Source organism: Amblyomma americanum, chromosome 4 (genome assembly GCF_052857255.1).
Source record: "Amblyomma americanum isolate KBUSLIRL-KWMA chromosome 4, ASM5285725v1, whole genome shotgun sequence".
Lineage (NCBI taxonomy): Eukaryota > Metazoa > Arthropoda > Arachnida > Ixodida > Ixodidae > Amblyomma > Amblyomma americanum.
The window spans coordinates 191147823-191163155 of NC_135500.1; the positions used below are offsets into that span (position 1 = coordinate 191147823).

The 15333-nt window shown below is 46.1% G+C and overlaps 1 protein-coding gene across 2 annotated transcripts in view; it reads left to right on the forward strand.

Moving 5' to 3' along the window:
- Positions 1–14330: 14330 nt before the first annotated feature.
- Positions 14331–15333, forward strand: part of LOC144128886 (putative fatty acyl-CoA reductase CG5065) — a 30963-nt gene continuing 29960 nt past the window's right edge. Inside the window, exon 1 of one of the 2 annotated variants that reach the window (XM_077662660.1) lies at positions 14331–14558. In XM_077662660.1, the coding sequence (XP_077518786.1) occupies positions 14478–14558 (81 nt within the window). In that variant the 5' untranslated portion in view covers positions 14331–14477. The remainder of the gene's footprint in view (positions 14559–15333) is intronic. The other variant, XM_077662661.1, reaches the window with a different exon arrangement.

Consider the following 15333-nt stretch of genomic DNA (forward strand, 5'->3'; position numbering starts at 1 on the left):
ATATATATATATATATATATATATATATATATATATATATATATATATATATATATATATATATATATATATATATATATATATATATATATATATATATATATATATATATATATATACCAGACAAGGTAAGGGAAATGAGGGACTCGTTTTTGACAAACTTATGAAGGGAGCAACAGTCACCGAAACCAAGGTGCATAGGGGAATCTGTATGTATTTTTTACAGGTGTATGTATTTTTATCTTTTAATTTGTAGTTTTGGTAATTGGTAGTGTTGGCAATGAATTGAAGTAATTTTCTCCCACTAACCAACACTACAAATTAAAAAATAAAAAACATTCCCCTGTGCACCTTGGTTTCGGTGACTGTTGGCTTCCTTCATGTGTGTGTATATATATATATCGAGAGAAAGAGAGCGGGGGGGATACCGCGGAACGTAACCAGCACACAAAACAACCAGTATGCTCGCCAGATGCTGTAAAGCTAGCAAGGAGTCAGCGAGCCTTTTCGACTGGTTCCCGTTTATTGCCGTAAAGCTTAACTGCAGCGAAGTTACTCTCTGTGAAGGTGTGTGTGCACAAAGGAACGATGCACACAATGTGCCAGATACATACGCCTTGGAAGGCGAGGTGAAATAAAAATTTTTGCCACAATTTTCACCCTCCCTATAATGGGGCTAGAAAGTATAGCCACGAGTTGTGCTAGCCTCCCGGCGCTAATTTATTGCATTTTTTATTTTTATTTAATTATTAGACGCGCCAGCTCTTATGTCGCACACATGACTTGAAACACACGGCCACGTGCGGCATATTCTCGTTCGTTCGCAAGGAGATGAACGGAAAGTGTTTTTAATCGTAATTGGTCAATAAATGACCACGTGGTGCTGAAGCGTGATGTCATTATAGTTTTTTTTTTTTGCGACAGACGCACTACTCCGAAGAGGGTGCGCCGTGAACCCTGGGAGACCCCCATGTACAAGTGTCATTGCAAAAATGGATTGTTTAGGCTTAAAACACTTCATTGAAGCATGTGCTCCGCCGCTCGTGTGTAGTTGATCGGACTTCGTCTGTTCCAGCTTTCACACAGCGCTTTTCTTTTTGTTCAACTAATGCGGGTCGATTAATGTGGCTTTCAGGAGGTGATGGAGCAAGCCAAAGTGCCCGCGATGGTGTTGAGCACCGGCCAATGGACAATAGCAGGCACAGGAAACAAGGGCTACAAGACGTTATGAATTGGAACTTTCTGCTGGGCGGCTCTTCGGAAGTGTCCGCAATGTAGGGGTGCCACAAAGCACGTAAGAAGCCATTGAACCAATAATTTCCCGGCCTATCACGTGCGATATATATTGCAAGAACGTCAGCAATCTTCGTTTATGCTCGCAAAATAATATTAAAACCCACAGTACTACACAAAGCGCATTTCCCAACATATTTCAGAGAACAAAGTCAAGGCACTAGCTGCCAAAAATCCAGAAAACATAGGGAGCGTTAACTCTATAGCTGGAAACTAGCCTGAGATTTTATCGGTCGCATATATACTGCTACATAAAGAGGCGGCAACGGTTTCGGAAGTCGCTATCGAGTTACTTGATGGGCCTTGGTACGTGCGCGCAGTATTATCGTTTTAGCTCAGTTTGAAATTTTGCCCAGAATCAATCCAGTCTGCTTACTTTAATTCTATTGTAACCTTTTTATTTTTTCAATATTGATAAACCAACGTTTTTCTTTCAACGTTTTTGCAGTGCAGGGATCGCTAACGACGAAATGACCAAAATTTTAATCCTTATCCGGCTCTTTTCATTGCCACTTTCAGTTTAATTGCAGGATAAACTGCTTCAACGTTACTGCTTCGATGCAACGCGTTGTCAGCGGCGAACTGTATAAGTGTAGATATTAAGGGAGGCTTTACTGTAGAGGAGTTCGCGGCAGCCGAAGAAGCCGGCGGGGCCCAACCTATATCGAGGCTAGCCCGGTGCTGTGTAATGCTGTGCAATCGCAAGACGGCGCCAGTGGTGTCGTTAGCCTCGCAGTATTGCATGTTTAGCACTTACACAGCTAATAGCGTTGAGGTGCGGTGAAGGTCGCCATGCCACGACACATGACGTGCGACAGTCGCTTACATGTAGTCGCCATTGAAGACTCGAGGCGTTTGCGGTGAAACATAAGCAAAAACGAACGTAAAGATTCAGTATGGGACCCGTGCTCGGCATACGCCAGTGGCAAATTGGCGAAGCGGCGCTGTTTCGTGTGAAGGAACGATGCAAAATTTCGCTCAAGTGTAAAGGGCGAAAAAAAAAAAAGCGTGTGCGTGAAGTTCAAAGAACTAAACTGGTATTGCAAAGATGGCGACTGGAGCGCAAGCAGTAGCCGACAGTTGGACCTTGAAGCGTGACTCCGAGTATATCCTGCGTATAAATTGATTCACTTTTTTCGCCGCTTTTCTTACCTCACCGCTGCAAGAATTCACTGCGCGCGGTTCACGGCGTAGATAGAGCAGTATGTGCGTTAGTGACTTGTAATGCGTACACCTAACGTCTCTATTTGAGAGCGCTTGATTGCGCAGGAAATGCACATTAATTAAAATTTTCGCTGATTGGAATAAGGAAGAAGGATGATCTTGTCATAAGATATGTTCGGGAAGCCAGCAGTCTCTTAAACCAGGAAAAGCGTGTTTATTAATTAAAGTAATAAGCGATGAAAGTAGAAGGAAAACCGGACGCTATGTGCTTTGTACTGACCATCATTCGAGCTAAGAAGACGGCTGTTATTTCTTCTATACAGAGGTTATTGCGTGGCTGTTGAGCAAATGGTCGCGAACTTGGATCCCTAACGAGGCGGATGCATTTTGATGCAAACGAAATGCAAAAATTACCGCCTGATTAGCGATGCGAGTGCACGTTAAAGGGAAGCTAAAATGGGTTTTTGAGAATTCGAGGTTACTCAAGAATTGGAATGTATAAAGCTTCTAGGTAAAGCATGCCAAGTGGTTTTGCGCTAGTACTTAAAATGGTTATGTAATCACCGATTAAACCTGCAGCGATGTTGAGGCTTCTACTCACTGCTTCGGAGAAATGCGGATGAATTCGTGATGGCGTCACTGCTCCTGAAATTTCAGATGAGCGCTGCCTTCGCCCACATTCTGCCGTGCTTCGTCCGATGCTGTCAAACAACGCTTCGTGGGCTTCACCTTTGATGAAGTTTATTTTCTTCCTTGATCATAGCGCTGCAGTACGTGACGTCATCAGGGCGGTCTCTGCCCGTCGTTGCGCACTGCAGAGAAGCCTTTATTCGGCGATTACTTGGCATGCTTTGCCTGCCAGTTTCACAAATTTGATCCCTTTAAACTCGTCGAATTCTAAAACCTCTTCAGTTGCCCTTTACATAACTCCAGGTGGTTAATCCGGAGACCTCCGCTACATCGTTTCTCATGCATAACCCACGTGGAGCTTTGAGACGTTATGCCCTGCACACCATATACTTGTGCCTCTCTTCCGCATTACGTTGCGTACATGTGAGTATATCACACAGCCGACAATGCAGCACTACAGTGCAGGGAGCGGATTATCCCTTTTAATCTGCCACTCCCTGCATTGTCACGCTAGCAGAGTCATGAAAACCGACCGACGTCATTGGCTAAAAGGGGGTGCTTTGACTGGGAAAAGCCGCTCCATTCTTAAGTTGTTTCCGACTATAGTTTGCGAGCCGATAACCATACCTTCCATGAAGGAGTGGTTATCCATCCTCCATGAACAAACCTTCCATGAACAAACCAATTAACCCTCGGCCCACAATCCCCAGCGGCTGCGAAGCAACTGACCAAGGCGGCGGTCAGACCTGTGACGCAGAGGAGGGTGCTCAGAATTTCTGGCTCCGGACAGGCCGTCATTGGAATCTGAACCTGGCAACGTTTAACGCTAGAACCTTATCTAGTGAGGCTAGCCTAGCAGTGCTGCTCGAGGAACTAGCGGGCATTAAATAGGATGTCATAGGGCTTAGTGAAGTTAGGAGGACAGGTGAGGCGTATACAGTACTAAAGGACGGACACATACTGTGCCGTCGTGCATTAGCGGATAGACGAGAACTATGTGTGGGATTCCTCATTAATCAGGATATAGCTGGCAACGTATAGGAGTTCTATAGTATCAACGAAAGGTTGGCAGCTATCGTAATTAGGCTTAATAAGAAATACAAGCTGAAAGTGGTGCAGCCCTACGCGCCTACATCTAGTCATGATGACCAGACTGTTGAAAGCTTCTATGAAGACGTGGAATCGGCAATGAACAAAGTAAAAACACAGTACACTGTACTGATGGGCGACTTCAATGCGAAAATGGGCAAGAAGCAGGCTGGCGATAGGTTCTAGGAATAACAGGGGAGAGCTATTACTAAAGTTTGCAGATAGAAATAATTTATGCATCATGAATGCTTTCTTTTCCAAACCAGAGAACAGGAAGTGGACCTGGAAGAGCCCTAATGGTGAGACTAAAAATTAAATTGACTTCATATTATGTGCTCACCCTGGTATCGTGTAGGATGTGGAGGTCCTCGGAAAGGTGCGTTGTAGCGACCACAGAATGGTAAGGTCTCGAATTAGCTTAGACTTGGAGAGGGAACGGAAAAAGCTATTGATGAGGAAGTCCATTAACGAGCCAGTGGTAAAAGGGAAAATAGAGGAATTCAGGCTATCCCTGCAGAACAGATATTCGGCTTTAACTGAGAAAGACGATCTTAATGTTGATACAATGAACGATAATCTGACAGCTATCATTACGGAGTGCGCAGCAGAAGTAGGCGGTAGTACGGTTCGACAGGATACCGGCAAGCTATCTCAGGAGACGAAAGATCTGATTAAGAAACGTCAAAGCATGAGGGCGTCTAACCCTAAAGACAGAATAAAAATAGTAGACCTATCGAAGTTAATAAATAAGCGCAAGGTGTAGCCGACATAAGGAAGTTTAATATGGAGAGAATCGAGCACGCTGTAAAGAACGGAGGTAGCATAAAAGCGGTGAAGAGGAAACTAGGCTCAGGTAAAAACCAGATCTATGCGTTAAGAGACAAGGAGGGCAATGTCATTAGCGATATGGATAAGATAGTTAATGTAGCCGAAGAGTTCTACACAAATCTATACAGTAGCCAATGTGATCCGAACGTTAATGATGAATACAGTAGCACACATCAATCTGTCATCCCGCCCGTAACGAAAGAGGAAATAAAGAACGCCTTAGGAGCATTGCAAAGAGGAAAAACAGCTGGTGAGGATCAGGTAAAAGCAGATCTGTAGAAAGACGGAGGGGAGATTCTGCTAGAAAAACTAGCCACCCTGTATACGCAATGCCTTATGACCTCGACCGTACCAGAAGCTTGGAAGAACGCAAATATAATATTAATTCATACGAAAGGAGACGCCAAGGGCTTGAAAAATTAGACTGATCAGCTTACTGTCCGTTGCCTACAAGGTATTTACTAAGGTAATCGCTAATAGAGTCAGGCCAACCTTAGACTTTAGTCAACCAAATGATCAGGCAGGCTTTCGTAAAGGATATTCTATAATAGATCATAATCACACTATCAATCAGATGATATAGAAATGCGCAGAATATAACCAACCCCTGTGTATAGCCTTCATTGATTATGAGAAAGCATTCAACTCAGAGGAAACCTCAGTGTAGATGAGCCTTATGTCAAAATACTGGAAGAAATATATAAGAACTTTACAGCTACCGTAGTCATCCATAAAGTCAACAATAAAATTCCAAAAAGGAAGGGCGTCAGGCAAGGAGACACGATCTCGCTAATGCTATTCACTGCATGTTTACAGGAGGTATTCCGAGGCCTGAATTGGGAACAGTTGGGGATAAGAGTTAATGGAGAATACCTAACTAATCTGCGATTTGCTGATGGCATTGCCTTGCTGAGTCACTCAGGAGATGAACTGCAAATCATGATCAGTGAGTTAGACAGACAGAGTAGTACGGTGGGTCTAAAATTAACATGCAGAAAACCAAAGTAATGTTCAACAGTCTAGCAAGGGAACAGTATACTTCACAATTGGCAGTGTGAGCCTGGAATTTGTAAAGGAATACATCTACTGAGGGCAGGTAGTGACAGCTGATCCGGATCATGAGAGGGAAATAACTACAAGGATAAGAATGGGGTGGAGCGCATATGGCAGGTTCTCTCAGATCTTGAATAACAGGTTACTAATATCCCTCAAGAGAAAAGTGTACAACAGCTGAATATTACTGGTCCTCACCTACGGGCCAGAAACGTAGAGGCTAACGAAAAGGGTTCAGCTTAAGGTAAGGACAGCAAAGCGAGCCACGGAAAGGAAAATGTAAGGTGTAACGTTAAGAGACCGGAAGCGGGCAGAGTGGGTGAGGGAACAAACGCGTGTTAATGACATCCTAGTCGAAATCAAGAGGAAGAAATGAGCTTGGGCAGGGCATGTACTGCGAATGCAAGATAACCTCTGGGCCTTAAGGTAACGGAGTGGATTCCAAGAGAAGGCAAGCGTAGCAGGGGGCGGCAGAAGGTTAGGTGGGCAAATGAGATTAGGAAGTTTGCAGGCATAGGGTGGGCGCAGCTGGCAAAGGACAGGTTTAATTAGAGAGACATTGGAGAGGCCTTTGCCCTGCAGTGGGTGTGGTCAGGCTGATGATGATGATGACGATGATGATGATGATGATGACGGCGACGACGATGATGATGATGAACCACTCCTTCACTCCTCGCGGCCCTTGGTTCTTGAGTGCTGTTGGCTAAATTCATGACATGGCGTTGTGAACCTTCCAAGGTGCGGTGACGTCACAGGAGTGGAAAGGCCTTTGTGTCTAGGTGGCGTTGTTTAGACACACAGGCAGCCTTTCGCAGTGCTCAACAGGAAACAAAATGGCGGCCGTTGTGACGTCGGAGAATCAGTCGCTCCCATCTATGGTTCTCGTCATCACCGTGACGTGCAAAGATTACGATAACCGCCACCCCTCCAGTCGCAAATGTTTCAGCTGGCACTGTTCCTGGACATGGTGGGTGGCCAGGAGCACCGCTGGCGGAAGTAATAACGCTCCGAGAATTAATTATGCACCTCAGCTGTCCGCAATGTCCGGTATTCGACTGTCTTATCAGACAGCGTAGTTTGTGATCAGAAAAATTATGACAGTAATAGCACAGTGTATGTGAAAAAAAAAAAGATCTCGACGCGTAGATTACAAGATTGCCTACCGATGGCGCTTAGTAAAAGGTGTCAAAGCATAAGTAATGATCAAAAGGGCAGCTGTAGTATCACCTTCTTTTTTCCGTGTGTGAAATCGCTGCCGGTTACCTAGTTTATATCACTATGTTTATCCAAAGATCCTTCATGTGGGAAGCTCCTGGAATCATCACTTGTTCCTGGGCAACCGTTATCAATGCTAGCGTTCCAATACGCCTAATTACGCAACCTCGGGCAGCAAGTGTCTTGGTACATGACGAAAGTAGCGAAAATCGGCGCGTGACGTCATACTGAGACGCGCCCAAAGTATCAATGGTTTATCTGCCCTCCGGCGAAAATTACGGCAGGAAGGCTCATTCGGCTCAAACGGAAGAGTCCTTGCTTTGCGGGCTAACGCCTTTCATTGAGCCTCATTAGGCTTGCGCCATTGCAAATGTTGCGGTTAATATTTCTAAAGTGATGCTATTCACGGCCAAATTTAGCCACTCTTCGAGGATAATAGTTGCACGTGGCTTGCATACTGAATTTATTATATTTACATGCAAGATACACAGGCTGCAGTTTTCTGCTGCGGTAATAGGGCCGCATTTTCCAGCGTATATAACAGCATTACTGTCCCTATATTTTTAAAAAGATTTTTGTCAGAGCGTCTTATAAAGCGAATCGACTTGTATACGAGTATTCTTCTTCCGTTTATTGTATATGATGCGGCTTAGAGACGCATGCAAGTGATGTACCGAAAATAACAGTATTTGCCAAAAGCAACCATGCAACGGGTTTAACTTGTCAGCTGTATTGTGGAGTAGTGGAGTGGGCACCCCTGATGACCGAAAGGTATCGAAAGCTGAGGACACGGGTTCTCCTTGCCTTACACAGATTTAAAGCTTAAGGGGTAACACAAGTGCCTTGCTGCAAGGTTAATGAACAAACCCCATCGCTTGGTTACTTATGGCAAAGACTGCATGCACTTGTCCTCGGTTTCCGGAAAAAACGTCCCCGGAAAAAACGTTCCCGGATAAACTCTCTCCAGAAAAAGTGCCCCCGGAAAAAACATGCCCGGAAAAAAACGTCCCCATTTCCGAAGAAGGAAAAAGTGCCCCCAAACGGGGGCCACTAAACGACCCATAGCCCCCTGTGGATTGAGCATCCGCCTCGCATGCGGGAGGTGGTGGGTTCGATAGCCAGTGCCGCCGGGTACCCATCGATTTCGTAAAGGGCGCAAGCTTTCACCTGGCCTGGTGCTCAGCTTGCCTTGCGTTACGTGTAGTACAGGCATGCAATGCGCTCTAAACTGAATACTTGTCCCGCTGGTGCTGTGCTAGACGTAATCCCAAGAGACTAATGCCTGAAGCTGCCGGAGAAATACAGGAGTGCTTGATACATGATGTGTTTCTGGTACCAACAGGCGGGTAACAGAGCTAAAGCACGGTAACTTACCGGCGAACACCTCTCACCTATCCCTGTGCGTGATGTGGAGTGTCCCTTCGGCCACTCTTGATGGCGGACACAGCACCAACAATCATGCAACATTGTACGCTGCAGCGATTCCGCCCATTGGCATGGAGGTAACTTAACAACGAACAGATTCCGGGCGTTCATCCCCCCGCTGGTGCTGTGGCAGACATAATGGCTGTCATCGTGTCATCGTGGCTGTCATCATAATCAACCGGTGATCAGCGTCACAATCACTCTTGAACTTTTTAAGAGGACGCTGGCTTTATGAAACGGGTAGAGCTGGCTGCAATCATTTCAATCAGTAACTCAGGCGGTGCATTTGCGACAGGTCACTGTAAGTATAACCCCACCCGTACATTCAAACCACCACAACCCACCAACCCATTCATCCATGCACCGTGGCGCCTGCATAAAAAAAAAATTATGGCGGCGCGGAAAAGGAGTGCCCTGAATCCTTGGGCCCTTCAGGGAAGTCATCGGTGGAAGTGCTTCGCAGCGTGGCTTTTCTTGACATGACCTACATTACATGACCATAGCGTGATCTGGTACTGCAAAATACTTCATGCTTACATCTATTCTCAAAGCCAAGGAACAGTGCAATAAAGATGGCAATTTGTTCTCAAACGGGTTCCCGAAGAATTCTTTCTGTGGATATTTTTTTTCATTCGGGGACTTTCTTTCCTATTGAGGGCTTCCTCAGGGGACCTTTTTCCGAGGACATTTCTTCCGGGCACGTTTTTTCCTACACCCATTGTTCTCGTGTTGCTTTCATTTGTTTCTAATTATATACTTATTGTTATTTTTTCAACAACAGAAGCAGTAAACTGCTTCTATTGTTCTGTTTTATAATTCAATGTGTTGCTCAAAATTACCGATTACATGTCCCCATGCAGCGTTCGTGCTCTGGGACCTCGTTCTGCATATTCATTATAATAATTGGTTTTTTGGGGAAAGGAAATGGCGCAGTACCTGTCTCATATATCGTTGGACACCTGAACCGCGCCGTCATATTCACTGATGTACTGCTTTTATGATGTACTGCTTTTATGTACTGCTTCTTCACCTTAGCTTATTGCACACTATAAAGCGGTCGGAATTAAACGGGGGGGGGGGGGGGGGGGGGGGGTGTTCTAAAGCATGCCTTAGAAACCAGGCACAGCTTTGGCGGTAAAAATATTTTTTTTACTTTTTTGTTGTTGCAATGCCGACGTCAGTATAGAGGTTTACGGGGACGTTATCTGTATATCATGTTCAACAATCTGTATCGAAAGCCTCGCTGGTAAGAGTGCTTGCACTCCCTGCAAATCCGCGCCAGTAGGTACTGCGACTATCTAAACTGGCGACACGTACGTGTTAGCGATACCGCTCATGGAGCAGATATTTCATTAGGCCGAGTCGGTTCGTCTTGATGAAAAACGTAAAGTACCACAAAAGAACACGAAGGTCGATGCACCTTCTATCCTTTAGAGCTCATTCGCAGTGCGTCCTTCTTAAGTGGGTCAAGTTGCTCGAGTATTACTACTATGTAAGCAACTAAAAAAAAAGTATATGCAGATATTCGGAGAGGGCAGATATGATCTATCTGTCGACAGCCAGTACACTTTATCTGATGAAATGTTGTTTAGTGGCAGTAGCAAGTTGTGGCTTTGTTATGCAGGGGCCCTCACAGCTCTTATTCACCAAACGAGATTGGTGAAATATACTGCATTTAGCTGAAGAAAAAAAAGTTATCAAGTTATCAGAATATCAAGTTAAGCCTAAGTTCCCTTAGCTGTTTCTTTTGCGATAAGCGGTTAAGCTTTACACCTTTGAAGAAATGCTGATATAATATCGTGTTAAGCCCTAAGCTGGCAGGAGTCGCTGTGGAATGATTGAAGCGCTGGAGATAGGTGCACTGAAGAGAAATTTCAGCAACTTGCCAGGCAGTGCGTTTAGCATGGCAATATTCCTTGAAGGACTATGGCTTTGTGTAACAAAAGTAAAAACAGCGCTTATTTTTACACAAACCACACAGAAAGACCAGACAGGCCGGGCGCCCGTCCTGTCTGGTCTTTCTGTGTGGTTTATGTAAAAATTAGCGCTCTTTTTACTTTTGTTACACAATGTTACACCAACTCGCCCAGCAAGAGGTGCTGTTAGACTATGGCTTTGCCTTCAAATGTGCACAATAGCTAAATTTCGAACCCTGCTATTGGTAAGTATTTGTTAAGAGTGTGGACTCTTTATCTGTTTTGTCAACGTCGTTGTTACTGTTCTAACTTCCGGTCAGTAATAATTAATCTTGCCCGCTGTCTGTTCTTATGTTTTTATGTGACGTTACGTACGGCTGCCTCAGTGCCTGCTTGACAGAGTCAATCATTAGAACTGAAAATTTATTCAATAAGTATAACGAGGCAGTTGCCTGAACGCAAAAGCCGAAAAGCTTGAAAATTTATATTTTCCGGTAAACTGAGTGAACTGCATATCCTCACTTGTAAAGATACGCATATCACCAAGGAGGCCAAATATAGCCAACGTAAAAAACACGCAAAATGGTTTGTTTGATACTTTGGTAGTATTCAGCACGCAAAAAATACGGTAGTGCGCCGTTGGCCGGTTGTCGACGCTTGAAGCAAGTGTTTACCGCATGTGTACCGCTGTCCTAAAAAAGGTGTGGGAGCCATACCTTTAATCATACCGACCAGGTCACGGTTCAACTTCATTGGTTTTGAGGCTATTTGCAGGAGAGCGTTAATAATTGAAATTTAAAAAAAAATGTAAGGTAAGTTTACCCCGGGGTGAAGCGAAGTAGGATGAAAGGGTAAGAGCCATTCAATGTTCTTCAAGAACAGATTATAGAGGAAACGAGATCAAAGACAGTTTGAATGAAGCTAACATGTGGTAACATACAATCTATGGTTTTCATTGACGCGGAGTCGGAGAAAAAGCATATTTTTATGGCGTGCTGCATAACGGAGTATGCAGTTTGCATACTCCGTTATGCCTCACAGTAAGAACCGATGAGGAGAAGCTGCAGCGAAGAACCGTACGGCTCCACAGACACGAAGTGTCCCAAGTGTGTCATTCCATATCAGGTATGGCATGATGTGACGATACGATACGAGTATCACATCAGACATGATATGATATGAAACGTGGGACCATCCTCTCATATTTATCGCACGGCCCAGTTTCGAACACTGGCTACCCGCGACTTCTTTGGCCTTAGCGTGCGCGCCTTGCTTCTTACTCATCGCCTCCATTCGAAGAATTACTACCACGAACGCCTTCATTCAGAGTGAGTCGATATATTTTGTGCATTGTATGGGCAGATCGATTTAGTCATTACTTAATGCGCTGTGGACTGATTTGTGTGAGAAACTGAACTTCAGCAGCATTTGACTGGCGCTTATTTTTCCGGATCCATTGACTCTCTCCGGGAGGAAGTCGTCGGTGCTACTTCCATGTTTTCGGTGCTGTAAGGTGCACGTAAGCCAAGGAGTGTACGCATTGCTTTCTTTACGCAGTCTCTCTGGTATTGAGATTCGAAGCACGTATGCTAGGAGACGGTAAGTGTAAAAGAGGTAGACTTTTATCCCAGATCTATTGAGCAATGGTCACTGTTCCTGCTTGGCGTTTTCGTTCGATACATTTAGGCTTAGAAGGTAGCGAGTTTCGCCCCCGTTCGGACACATAATGCATGAGCGCGCTGTGAAAAAGAGCGCGAAACTTGGGCCTTGGTGCGACGATCTGTCTAATCTGCAGGGACATGTCCCAGCATCGGGCCTCTCGGAATTCATTTCTTTGCTTTTTATTTCCCTTGTTACCCGAAAGCCTTCGACAGCGGAAGAAAGGCGTGCTCCAGTTGGGCCTTGAACAACGTTCTATCGGCGTATCGCTGAATACAATTTAGAACCCGAGACCGGCTCCCGGCTGTGGGGTCTAATCCCAGCGCACGTGCGACATCGCCAGCAAAATATTCCCGGGTCGAGAGTGCCGCGGTGGAACCGGAGAACAAATTTCGCGCGTTAATACGGACATCGCTGCTGTGATCCGCTCTCTTACGCTGACATTACTAAGCCACCGATCAAGGTTTCAGCTAATCAGAGTGAATGCTGCCAAGGGAATTGTGGGACATCGACAAATGTAGAGGAATCTTTTTTCACGGGCCTCTAGAATATCACCTCATTCGAAATACCATCGCCGCGTACCGAAACGAACCCGCGTCTTTCGGGTCGGCAGCCGAGCACCATAACTACTAACCCACCGCGGCGTTTTAGTTGAGAGGAATCGTTATAGGAACTTGGTAACCTTTTTTACAATGGGCTCTGCATATGCTGTACCTTCTCGCAGGCTCTGCAAACAAGCGAGAAATTCCGATGCCTCGCGCTGCCGATTGAATGCAACTATGACCGTTGATTACGTCACGCATGCATCTTTAGCAATGAGGTGAATACAGTAGTGGTCTATTTTGCAGTCACTGTAAGCAGTGACTATGCCCTATAAAAATCTCTATAACTGTAGGTGCTTTTTTTTCTAGCTCTATTCAAAACGTGGCTCACTTGAAAGCGCAGCAGGCAGGCCTGATAATGCGCAAGAGACTCGATTTCCGCGTGACGTAATATAAAAGCGTTCCCTCTTCACAAAACGGCCTATTCACTGTAAACAATCTATATTTATCCTGACCTTCCGGAGCGAGGAACTAACAGCGCTTTGCAGAGCGGATAATGTGACCGGGTCAAGAATTTAACGCATTCTGGCGACGTCTTGGAGAAATAAACACAATAAGTCACTGCTATCGAGAAAATTGAGTGCGATAAAGATTATCCTCAATTTATCAGTTTTGCGTATTATAGATAACGCGGAGCGTTGATTGCGTATGATGTGGATTGCAGACTACACAAGGACGCTTCTGACGTACTTACCCGAGAAACAGAGCGCTTGAGTGACGTGCCTCTCCGTCAGTCGTGCAAATCTTGCGCTTCTGTTGGGGGGGTCTGGTTTACAAAAAGAGAGAAAAAACAAAAATAAACGGTGAACAGACTCTACACAAAGACCTCACTTCGCCTCTCTGCAGGCATGAAGAGAGAGACAGCAGCCCCCCACAATCAGCCACACACCGGTTCAAGAGGGCGAGGGCTGAGACGTGGTGCAGGTGAAGGAAAGGCTTAAGTCCGGGGGAGGGGGGGGGGCGGTTGCACTTTAGAGCCGGCGTCGTTAGCTGCGTCTTCCGACCTCTCTTTCCATTCTTCCCCATCTAAGCCCGGCTTATTTACTTGTTTGTTTCTTTCTTTGAAGGTCGTGCGCATCCAGTGAGAGGCTTTTCTTCTGTATACACCGCGGTTCTGAAGACACCCGAAGCGACAAAGGAGGGGGGAAGGTGTATCGTTGGTCGCTAGGGTGCTGTTCGAGATGGGAATGGGATAGGAAACCGTCAGAGTTTCTCGGAGAGGGATTTATGCATGCTGGCTCCTGGCTTTGAGGGAGGGGGGATAGCTGGTATAGGTGGGAGAGGGCAATAGGGGGAGCGGGTGAGTGCGGAAACGGCGCCGACGTTTCGCCATGGAGGGGAGGAGGGCGGTGGGGTCTCACTCTCCCTTGCGATTGGATCTCCCGAGGTCACGTGCCGAAGTGGGTGTGGGGGTGCATGTGAGACTGTAAAAGAAAGAGAAAGTGCGCGCCCGGTTGAAAGCGTCGCGCGAGGTGGATAAGCGCCCAGTGGAACATTTGAAAGTTTTTCTGCGCGCCATCGGGCAGGCTTTGGGCACTCGTCGGCCAGTCGTCCACGCGACCGCACGCCACACCGGATCAAGGCTAAGGCGACGCCAACGGCTATGGAAGGCAGCTCGGAAATCGCGGACTTTTTCGCCGGCAGAAGCGTCTTCCTCACCGGTATCACTGGATTTCTCGGCAAGGTAAGCGGTGACTCTATCGCGCAGTTTATTGCTTTGAAATCTCTGACGACATTTCTCGCATCCTTGGATCTGGAGTTGGGCTCTGATTTACACGCCTATCGACGCCAGCTGACCGGCCGCTGAGACAAACCGCGCTGATGGATGTGCAATGACTCAGGGCTGACGGTGTTTGCGTTTTGAGTGGGTTTAAACGGCATTTCTGCTGATTAAGTCGATTGCTTTTCGCAGAAACTCTTTGCGCTACAGGGTTCACTGAATCTGTTTTCCACTCATCCCGTCCTGTTCAGAGTCTGTTCCGGTGCCCTGCCGAAGCCCTTTAGACTGCCTTCCGATTAGTTTTGTTGCGCAAAGCGTCCGTGGAGCGACGTTTCGGCTTTACCGATCGGCCTATTACTTGGCAACACGAACAGCTCCGTGGTTCAGTACCTGAAACCTGCCGTCATTTCTAGAGGAGAAGGCGCAATGACTCAAGAGAGTAGCCCGGTTCTCTGCGGGTACCACCTGCGGCTCAAGAAACACGTGCTACGGGCAAATCAGGCCTCGCTGAGCATTTTGTTCATACGGGGAAATACTTTTCGTCTTGGTTTTGGACTTTCGGACTTCCTCACCTCGCTTATAAGGGCCCGGCGAAACATGAAATTAGTCATTTGACTTGGTGCTCGGCCCCTAGCGATAAGAGCCATGAGTCAGCAGCAGGTGTCCTCGTTCATGACTCATCCGCGCTACAGATAAGAGGGAGGCGGGATTGAACCTGGTGGGGCACTGTTAATCTGCC